The following is an 11,610-nucleotide window of genomic DNA, read 5'->3' on the forward strand; positions in this document are numbered from 1 at the left end:
TGCTTTTGGATCTATTGGATCCAGAACACCTGTGAAGAGATGATCCCAACCCCTCAGAGGACCTCAGATGATGCCAACCCTGAAACAACATACAGAACTACCAAATTTTGCTATAAGTTTGTTTGCTTCATTTAATAATTGCTGTTAATAGTGTTCATCATCTGTTTGACCATGTCTGAGATGCTGACTGATACAAGATGGTGCTGCCGAGTTTGGACGCCGTCCAGGTCACTACACTAAGATTGTGCTTTTATTTACTTTTTTACTTACTTTTGCTTTCTCTTTTAACACACATAATGTCTGCACTGAGCATTTAGGACAAAGGAACACTTTTGGACATTGGACACTGCTTCACTAACCTGTTTCAGGACACTTTATCCTTCAACCCATTGTGGCCATCTGAGATTCTCCGGAATGCAGAGATGAACAATGGCCACTTGAATAACCACCCGAGGCGACAAATCAAGAAACACCGCAGGAAACGCGCTGGGATTCGCAACAGACTGAGGAAAAGAGCTCACAGTCCTCCTCTAATGAGCATTCTGCTCGCCAATGTCCAATCGCTGGAGAATAAGATGGACGATCTTAGAGCCAGAATAAGTTTCCAACGGCACATAAGGGAATATAACATACTTTGTTTGTCCTTGCTGTAACACGGTCTGATAACTTCTCTGTTTTATGGATGGACCGAACAGTTGAGGCTGGTAAATCCAAAGGTACAGTATAGGAGTGAGTTTCATGATTAACAAGAAATGGTGTGACCCCAGGAATATCTCCACTCTGTCATGCTCCTGTTCGCCTCATCTAGAACATCTATCCATTATTTGCTGCCCATTTTATCTACCCCGGGGATCATCGTTACTGCTGTTTACATCCCGCCACAAAAAGACACTGGCTTGGCTTTGTCTGAGCTTCACAATGCACTTAGCGGCAACATCAACAAACATCAACACTGCTCTTATCACCGCTGGGGATTTTAACAAAGCCAACCTCAGACAGGTCATGCCGAACTTTTATCAACATGAATCCTGTCCAACCAGAGGACCGGATACACTGGATCATTGCTACTCTCAGTTTAAGAATGCCTACATAGCCCACTCACTACCGGCTTTTGGCAAATCAGACTATTCCACCATTTTCCTCACACTGGAATATAAACTAAGGCTCGTTCAAGAACCCCCAGTGCAGAGAGTAGTGGTGTTCACTGTTCAATAACAGGTTAATAAAGCCAGGCAAAGAATGTACCATCTGCGACAGCTGAGGAAATTTAGGGTCTCACCAGCAATCCTGAAAACTTTCTATTCAGGGGCCATAGAAAGTTTATTGACTCAGTATCTCAGTGTGGTATGGGAACAGCTCCAGTCAAGACTGCAAAGCACTGCAGACAACAAAAAGCCTTCCCTAACTCCTGTTTATAACTGATTTTCTCACAAGTGGTCATCTAAGACGGATCATTTACACCTGGTTGTCACGTGGGAAATGTACACTATATGGACAAAGGTTCATTGGAACACATGACAATTACACCAACAGGAATTTGAAGGAGATTAATTGCATTCTAAATACATAGACATTAATATGGAGTTGGTCCCTCTTTTGCAGCTTCCACTCTTCTAGGACAGATTTCCACAATATTTTGGAGTGTTTCTGTGGGAATTTTTGCTCATCCATTAGTATAGCATTTGTGAGGTCAGGCACAGATTTTGGACAAGAAGGCCTGTCTCTCGATCACTGTTCCAGTTTAGCCCAAGGTGCTGGACAGGGTTGAGGTCAGAGCTTTGTGCAGACAGTCAAGTTCTTCCAAACCAAACTCATCTGACCATGTCTTTATGGACCTTGCTTTGTGCATTGGGGCTCAGTCATGCTAGAATAGAAAAACGTCCTTCCCCAAACTGCTCCCACAAAGCTGGAAGCATAGCATTGTCCAAAATATCTTGGTACGCCAAAGCTTTAAGATTTCCCTTCACTGGAAGTAAGGAGCTGAGCCCAACCCCTGAAAAACAAACCCAGTCCATTATTCCCCCTCCACCAAACCTTACTGCCAGCACAATGCAGTCAGGCCAGGCCGGTTATGTTCTCCTGATATCCACCAAAACAAGACTCTCCCATATGACTGTGTGATTGGTAACTCTGCAGAACAGGTTTCATACTGCTCCAGAGTCCAGTATCTTCATTCTTTACTCTACTTCATCTGACATTTTACATTGTTCTAGGTGAGGTAAGACTTGATCAGCCATGGAAACCCATTCCATGAAGTTCCCGGTGCAGAGTTTTTGTGCTGATGTTAATGCAGTGGAAGTCTTGAACTCTTCACCTCTGGAATCAGCAGAGCATTGACGACTTTTACACACCATGTGCCTCTTTCAATTTCTAATAACACCACTTACAGTTGAATGTGGAATATCAGGGAAGAAATTTAATGAACTGATTGCAAAGCTGTCATCCCATCACATTACCATGCTTCAATTCAGTGAACTCTTTATAATCACGCTTTTTTACACAAAAGTTTGTAACTGCAGACTGTATGACTAGCTGCTTAATTTTACACACACATGGAAATAGGTCTGATTGAAACACCTGAATTCAATAAGAAGTATTTCCCAATACATTTCTCCATACAGTGTATCTCCATACAGTGTATCATTCTGTGATCACTTGAATTGATCAGAATTCAGGAGGAGATTTTGTGGCTGCATGCTGTACAATTTTATTTGATTGCCATGGAATGCAAAAATTGCATAATGCATAAAATAAAAATCTGTACACTGAACGCAATATAATTCACAAATGAAAAAACACCAAATTCTGTACATACATGAGAGATGCTGGGGACTGAATTGAGCATTATTTGTTTGTGTGACAGTCAAGCCCCTGCTGTAAGCTGTTTTATGAACATGACATTGAGATTCACAGCTGATTTTTGAATGAAGCCATATAACAAGAACCACAAAACAACAGATAATCCTGAAGAAGACCAACATTCTAGACCTGATAACGCTGAACTGGAAAATGGCTGTAAATGAAGTCAATTCACTTTTATTTCTATAGCACTTTATACATTACCAATTGTGACAAAGCAGCTTCACATAGATAAATAGGAAAATAACAATCAATGATGGAAACTCAACTATGGAGAGAGTCAGTACTCTATTGTAAAGCAGCTCTAAAAGACAGTAGTGTTGTTATTAAATTCAGTGTTGGTTAAATTCAGATCAATAACAGTTCATCTATAAGCAGTTTTAGGTTGTAATCCAGTATCAGCCCACAACTGACCCCAATAAATGTGAACATTTTAGTTATTAAAACTGTTAAAATAGTGCTCATTTGTGCATATAATTATATGAATGCATATTCTAATTCCATGTTTATTTTTAGATTTTCATAAACAATGGTAAATACATTTAATTACTGCATGGTACAGCGGTTGGCATGTGCATGATTATGCCCTTATAAATCTTGATTAGTTCCTTATTTGTGACCCTGGAGCACAAAACCAGTCTTAAGTCACTGGTGTATATTTGTAGCAATACATTGTATGGGTCAAATGTATCGATTTATAATTTATGCAAAAAATCATTAGGATATTAAGTAAAGATCATGTTCCATGAAGATATCTTGTAAATTTCCTACCCTAAGTATATCAAAACTTTGTTTATCCAAAGCAAAGCACTTCATTTGGACAACTTTAAAGATGATTTTCTCAGTATTTAGATTTAGATTCCAGATTTTCAAATAGTTGCATCTCAGCCAAATGTTGTCCTATCCTAACAAACCATACATCAATGAAAATATTTTTTATTCAGCTTTCAGCTGATGTACAAATTGAAAAAGTGACACTTATTACTGATTTTGTGGTCCAGGGTCACATTTGTTATGTATATAAACTTAATTACATTTATGATCAATCCGATCGTGTGTTTCATAAATGAGGCCGTAGAACTGAAACAGGCTCCCAGTGTATTACTGACACTGTTCACATTAAAATCCTCAGAGATGTGGTAAAGTACATCAATTGACCCATCATAAAATACTATGCCATTTATTTAATTCTTATACCCAGCTAAGATCATTTTTACTTGATATTTTATTGAACTTACAGTAAACCTAATTTGAGGCTTTGTCAAAGTTTATGTGCTACAAGAAACTATCAACTATGGCTTTTCAAATATCTGTTGACATGAAGGGCAACAAATGTTTTTTATTCTTTGAATATTTACAGAAGATCAGTCACCATTCAGCTTTACGAAGCATGTAGAGATGTGGGTGACTCCTGCCTGAATCAAAGAGCCATGTAAGTGACAGATGAACAGTGTGGCCATTCCGAACAAAGCCTCCATCATAAGCTTCTACAAATTAATTCAATTCATCAGGCCTTTGTCTCCTTGGGCCTCGTAATGTGACCTGATATTGCTGGAGGCTCCTCATAATGAGTGTTTGTGGATGTGATCAGGGGCCTGCGTTTGCTCAGGCAAATTAAAACATTCCGCTCACAGTACCTCTGTGCTTCTCAAACCCGCCAATTGCAGATTTCTAATTATTGTAATGAGTGAGAGATTCAGCCCTGGGGCCACCAAGAGGAGAAACACTCATGTTTGAGAGCAACGTGAGACGCGGTGACGTCAAACCTGAATCCAGAGCTCAGACACCAGCCAAACGCCATAGAGACTCATCTCGTATTGTTGTACCTTAAGACCTGCACAGCATCATTTTACATAACCAGTCTGTTTATGAAGTTGGTTTTTGTTTTTTGATTTTTTTACAGACACTTTTCAGCTTTTCATAATTTTATCTTAGCATGGATTTAAAAGTGGATAAAAAAAAACACACAAAAAGTAGATCTCCGCATACTCATCATGAGGCATCAGTATGGCTCAAAATAAGACCAGCTTAAATACAAGACCAAAAAAAAAAACACAAAGATTTAAACTCATTTAGGCCTAGCCTACTGTATTTCTTATTTTAATTGTTTGAAGAACAAGTGTTCACGGAGTCTTGGAAAAGCTTGATATGAATCAAGCAACAACAAATTATAATTTTGCAAAAATTTCTTAAACCCAGTTTTTCAAGCACTCTGCTTTTCTTTTACATGTCTATCTGCTCAAATTTACGCAGATATCAGTCACTGAAAGAAAGGATAGAGGAGATCGTTGCATAATCGGTGATCCAGCGCCCCCTGATGGACAAAACACGAGCACTAACAAAAGAATGAGAAACTCTGCAACCAGCTCTTTTAATAACATTAAATGTTATCTTTATTATTATTAAAGCTAATAATCAGTATTTGGTCAGCAGATCTCTGATGGGCCTGTAGCCCAAGCGTCCTCCTCTCCAGAAACACAGGTAGTAGCTCACGGCCAAAACTCCCATGATGGTCACCAGCGCTGCGGTCACAGAAACCACCAACAGCCACAGAAGAGCTACGGTCAGACCTACACAATCCAGAACGAACACGCGTCACAAACTCATTCAGTCACACGGCCTTTAATAAACATCCGGTTGAAGAGCACAGACCGCCTTCAGCACTAGACTGTGTGTCCAGAGATGTATCGCTCCGAGATTCACCTTCCATCACAAACGGCCCCAGAACTTTACGAGCCGACAAGCCTCGTGGAGAAAATCATGCCAATTGTTTATGGTAATGCCTCACAGATCAGACGCTCCTGGTGGCAGAACATTCAATGGCATACCTTTCGTGCAGTCCGTCCTCCAGAAGCATGAGAACTCGCAGCAGGAACACACGTAGCTCTGGGATGGATCATCCAGGAGCTCCCATCTACCACAAACCACACGTCAAAATATTCAACACAACAAGCTGCTCAGAGTCTGTGCGAGATCCAGAACCTCAAGAACTTGTTCATTAGTTTGAAACCGAAATCGGTTTGACCTGCGCTGCTGCTGCCTGTAGTGACACACCTTCCTGTCCATGCACTGGACATCCCACGCTTCCAGATCACAGTGCAGGAAAATCTGCCACACAAACACTGACCAACTGAGATGACAAACAAAATGCATAACATCATGATAAAAGCTGAAAGCGCAGCCCTCACATTCTGTCCCAGAGCAAACTTGAAGGCTTGGAGATAGAGACGCATTTCAGCAGGATGACGCCTCGGCAGAAAACTGGAGTTTCCGGATTTACTTTCCATCAAACACCTACAAACGACAAGCACCATTAAACACACATAAACATGAGCCCATGTTATGTTGGGTTTTTCTGACTGACTAATCCCACACAAAAAGGTATAACATTTTTCCAAATAAATGCGATTTATTAATTTTACACCTTGTTACCCAAATTACTGGCCTACAAAAATTTATTCCAAGTCTCCTGTATGTTATTGCTAAATCTTGGATTAAAATCTTCATAAACTAGTTTTCTTTGAATTTGTCAAAATTAAATATGGTTGTTATGCTTCTCCGAAACCTATGATTAGGCTCATGAGCAGGATAAAACATGAATTAAAGCAGATAGAACTAATGTCTACACACTGATCTTTCAAAAGAATTTATTCCCATGCTTAATTATTTTTTGGAACATTTGTGAACAATATTTATTTGCTTCATTGCAGACATGGATTATTTAGCTTTTCTTTCACAGTTATCACAGGTTTTTGTGTTGCTTCTTAGAACTGATTGATGGTAGGCCTCACTGATCTGAGATTGGCAGAAGGTTTTTTTTTTTTAGGTGAATAATCTTGCGAGAACTTTTTTCACTCAAATACTGAGGTGCCTAAGCTCAGCACAATGAGGCCTACTATAGTAGTCAGTTCCAGATTGAAACCCAGAACAATTGCTAATTGAAAAAACATGTTGACAAAGGTTGAATCTGAGATTTGGTGATTGTATATTTTTATAAAGGCTTGGAACACCAAATTAGGTGAAGGACGTTAGTAAATGGTGGAGAAAGCCACGTGTGGTTACCCGACATTGGCGATGATGGGGTGCACCTGAGCGGCGCGGCTGATGTTGGCATCTGTAGCAGCCACACAGCTCTCCATGTAGATTTTCAGCTGCCTGTGGCTCGGTGACTCCACAGTGGCTCTGATGGGAATAACAGACCCTAGCTGGAACCTCATAGACGGAGCCGGGGCACTGAAATCACCTGCAGACCATCAGTAGAGGAGTCATAATCTTCCTGATGATGAACTCAGGTGTACATATGTGACAGTTCAGCAGCACATGCACTCTCCGCTTAGGTCTCAACTACTTAAACTGATGTTGATTTTAGGGCTATATACACATTTAGTGTATCGAAACTGCATCTGTACCCCATTTACTTTCACAATGAGTTCATTCCTGGTATTCTTCTGTGCCTTTGACATCACAAAACAGAAAAAAAGTTGTAATATTTGGTGGATTAAAATGCTGTAAAATGTTATCAACTTCATTATGCTTAAAGTTCAAATGGGGATAAGTGCAAGACAACTTGAACATTTATGTTCCTTGCCATTTTAAGCCAGTAAGATCAGTAGGGCAAGTTTTTAAAGGTACAGTAAGAACATGATCTTTACACTGGACACAAAAAGGCACTGAATACCAGAATGACCCAATGTGACAAGTGAAAAAGGATATTCACCGATTATAATGTTAATTAAATCCATGAGGATTGTGGCGAAATGTCTGTAAATTAGTTTGGAGATTAAGCACTTTTATTGAAAGTCTACGAAGAAAATAAATCAGGGAATGAGTGCTGAAGATGAGGAGTGACGTAAATGTGATTTTAACACTAACTGTTCATAAGCTCCATGCTGAAGGTCACCAGTCCTTCCTTCTCATCTTCCACAGCGCCGAATGCGGTCATCTTGCTTACAGCTCTGTGGAAAACAAGCTCAAAGACTGAATGAAAGCTTAATCTCACCTCTCTATCAAGAATTCAGTGTCTTATCACAGTGGCACACCAGATTTCGATGAAGACCCTCAAAGAATGAGATGGGGCCCCTCCCACCAGTGATGTCATGTGTGAAAATTGGTGCACCTGCTGCAGCATAGGCTACTATTGAGTCCGTCTCCCAAGTTTACATAACTAACATCAGTAATAAATGTGGTGACTTATTGCATTGATGCATTTGGAACAACAATCTAGGCTATATATAAAATATTATATTATTCTGATAAAAATTATAAACGCAACACTTGTTTTGGCCCCCATTATTCATGAGCTGAACAAAGATTTCTTCCTTTAATTGTGGCCAGCCTAAGGCACACCTGTTCAATTATGCCGTCTAATCAGAATCTTGATATGCCACACCTGTGAGGTGGATGGATTATCTCGTCAAAGGAGAAGTGCTCACTAACACCGATTTAGACAGATTTGTGAACAATATTTGAGAGAAATAGGCCTTTTGTGTACACAGAAAAAGTATTTGATCTTTTTAGTTCAGCTCATGAAAAATGGGGGCAAAACAAAAGTGTTGTGTTTATCATTTTTGTTCAGTGTAGGCTACTTTGTGATTTTTATATTGCTTTTAATCAATGAAATCCCTGCAGAAATAAATTGGTCTATGAACATGGAGGCAAAACTACATTTAGGGGTAAGAACTAGCTACTAGGTAAAAATAGCTCTTGCATAAATTGCACTTTACACTTTAGTTGCCATTCCCTAAGAAGAACAATGTTTGACAAGTGAAATGTGAGAAGATACATTTTTCTGGTTGTTTTACAACATTAAACCAGGTTAATAGTATTTTCTATAATGTTTTTATACAGTCTATGATTTCCACACGGCTTTCCCGCATAGCCTACTCCACTGCGCTATCTTTGCACACGCATTTCGTATCGTCTCGAACATAACACGGCATTCCAGAAACATATCGCTCAAGCCAAAAGTCATCTACCGGTGTGAGTGTGAGTGTGGGGAGGGGGGTGGGGGGGTGGAGGTGTCCTGTGCACCACTGTCTCATCACCTACGAGTCATAGACGCACTGGACCCTTTGGAAAATGAAAGGCAGCTCCGGCTGTCGGTCATAGATCAGCATGTTGGAGTACGTCACGCTGTCTGCCGTTACCTGTCAGACCGGTAGAAGAGAATCAGTGAGATGGTTCGTCCGGGTGAATCTCTGAATCACACTCGTGTACCTGTTTGAGAAAGCCACAGTCTCGTAGTAACGCGTAGAAGATCAGCATGTCGTCGGACATTGTAAAGCTCGGCGGACAGTTTCCCAACAAACCTCTGGAAGGATCCAGCTTCTGAGACGAATCCAGTCTGGGTCTCCAGCGGACAGTGACTGAATCGCCGCTGCCACAGTCTACAGTCAAATCTAAACGCAAACCACTCCAGTTAGTGAATACATCGAAGACAGAATGAGAAGACAAACAGTGGTGGACGAAGTACACAAATCAAGTAGGCTACTTGAGTAAAATGTACAGATGGTATAATAAAATATTACTCCAGTAAAATTAGAAGCACTCCGTTTTCAGTTTTACTCGAGTGAGATCAAAGGAACTTTTATGTACTTTAAAAGAAAATAGCAGTTTTATATAGGCTATTTAATTTTATATTATTAGCACATACATATTTATAATTCTACTGCTCAAAAGATATTTTTGTTGTTGATATGGACTAAGTTGACAAGAGTGATGTAGTAATGTTCACTATGAAGCTTTCATTGCGATCTCCTGGAGATAATTCGAACATCTGATTTTCACTAGTAAGAAAAAAAAAACAGGCTACATGCGGCCTGACGTAAGGAAGAACATTAAGGAAAATATATTTTCATAATGATCTTTCCCCTTCTCAAACCTTGTGGTGTAAAAACACCCCTGGCCTAATGCCCCCAGAGGGCATCACTTCCCACTTTGATAGTTACCATGTTCTGAACATCACATCCTTTCTTTTTTCCCCCCAGATGTCATCTATAGGTGGTTGAAAAAAAAAAAACCTTACTTTATAGCTGAAATTTACCTCAACGTCGCACCAGCAAGGTTGTTAGCTAGACTGTTAACATCAGCTAACAATATTTACTTATTTTCAGTATGGTTGTGAATAAACATTGGTCTACTCGGCTAGTTAATCCAAACAATATAAAAGTGCATACTATTGAGTAACAATACTCAATTTGAACGTGCAATAGTTATTTTATTTAATCTTATTTTAACGTTTAGTTTTTTGACCGAAAATATAGAAACACTGTTGTTGAGGTGTCTGCATTAAAGCATTTCAATGGACTTGAACAGGTAACCCTTTACAGCAGATTTAGTTCCCAAACAAATTGACAGCTTTGACTTGAATAGGATTCAGTTACAATAATTAAATTCAACAAAACAAAACAAAAATTCGATATTAGAAAGTTACTTTTAGCAGCATCACTAGCGCGCGCTCACAAGATCTCCCGGTTGGGAGTTCAGCAGTTCACTGGAGTCTCTCACTAAATGGTTCATTTGAATCAGTGATTTGTCGACTTGAGAGCAGATGCAATAGGATCATTCTAATTCTTGAAAGAATCGTTTGATGCTATTTGCGAACCGATTTAAAAGGTTCACTGAAAAGTTTGTTCTTGAATCAGACACCGCTTCTGCATGTCGGAGCACATGATATTATAAGGAGTATCGATAGGTTTTATGAAATGTAGTTAAGTAAAAGGTACGATCTTATGCGTTGGAGTTTAGTGAAGTAGAAGTTAGCTACTCAAAATAAAACTACTCCAGTACAGTAATACTTAAACAATGTACTTAAGTACAGTAATGAAGTAAAGCTACTCCCTTACTGTCTACCACTATGAGAATTTTACCATTCTTTGCCTTTGCAGTGGCCACAAACAACAACAGCAGCCATCCTGAAATCATCTTCAGTTACTAAAGAACAGCATCATCTTTCCTGCTTAAGTGGTTCTGCTGATAATCAGGTTAACCAGCGCCAGCTGGTGTCAATCACGAGCAGGGGCGTAGCCATCTTTTCAGAAGTGAGGGGGACAGAAATCACACACACACACACACACACACACACACACACACACACACACACACATATATACACATATATATACACATGCGTGTGTGTGTGTGTGTGTGTGTGTGTAATTTCATTACGATATAACATTTCTGTAATCTAGCCTAATAGTCAAGTTTTTTAACAGTAAGATTTTTTATGTTTTGAAAGAAGTCTCTTCTGCTCACCAAGTCTGCCTTTATTTGATCCAAAGTACAGCAAAACCAGTAATATTGTTAAATATGTATACTATTTAAAATAACTGTTTTCTATCTTAGTATATTTTAAATGTAATGTATTCATGTGATTAAAGGTGAATTTTCAGCATCATTCCTCCAGTCTTCAGTGTCACATTAATCAGAAATCATTCTTAATATGCGGATTTGCTGATTATCAATATTTAAAATAGATGAGAACATTTTTTTCAGCATTCTTTGATGAATAGGAGGATCCACAGATCAGCATTCATGTGAAATAAAAAGCTTTCGCAACATTTTACACCATATCATTCAAAAGCTTAGGATTTATCAAGGATTCTTTCAATTGATCAAAAGTGATGATAAAGACATCATTTTACAAGAGATTTCTATTTCAGATAAATGCTGCTCTTCTGAACTGTTTAATCATCAAAGAAACCTGAAAAATTCTACTCAGCTGTTTTCAACATTATCATAATAATATTTCTT

The 11,610-nt window shown here is 39.1% G+C and overlaps 1 protein-coding gene across 1 annotated transcript; it reads right to left on the minus strand.

Annotated features, from left to right (window-relative positions):
* Window positions 1-5,228: 5,228 nt before the first annotated feature.
* On the minus strand, window positions 5,229-10,830 carry LOC132129353 (zona pellucida sperm-binding protein 3-like). Its single transcript, XM_059540914.1, has 10 exons — window positions 10,728-10,830; window positions 9,076-9,257; window positions 8,908-9,005; window positions 7,732-7,814; window positions 6,922-7,102; window positions 6,048-6,153; window positions 5,885-5,967; window positions 5,688-5,773; window positions 5,512-5,604; window positions 5,229-5,429 (listed from the first exon to the last, which is right to left on the minus strand). Exons 1-10 carry the CDS (start codon window positions 10,780-10,782, stop codon window positions 5,275-5,277), a joined length of 1,122 nt encoding a protein of 373 aa, XP_059396897.1. The 5' UTR covers window positions 10,783-10,830; the 3' UTR covers window positions 5,229-5,274.
* Between the last annotated feature and the right edge of the window lie 780 nt (window positions 10,831-11,610).

Source organism: Carassius carassius, chromosome 4, assembly GCF_963082965.1.
Source record: "Carassius carassius chromosome 4, fCarCar2.1, whole genome shotgun sequence".
Lineage (NCBI taxonomy): Eukaryota > Metazoa > Chordata > Actinopteri > Cypriniformes > Cyprinidae > Carassius > Carassius carassius.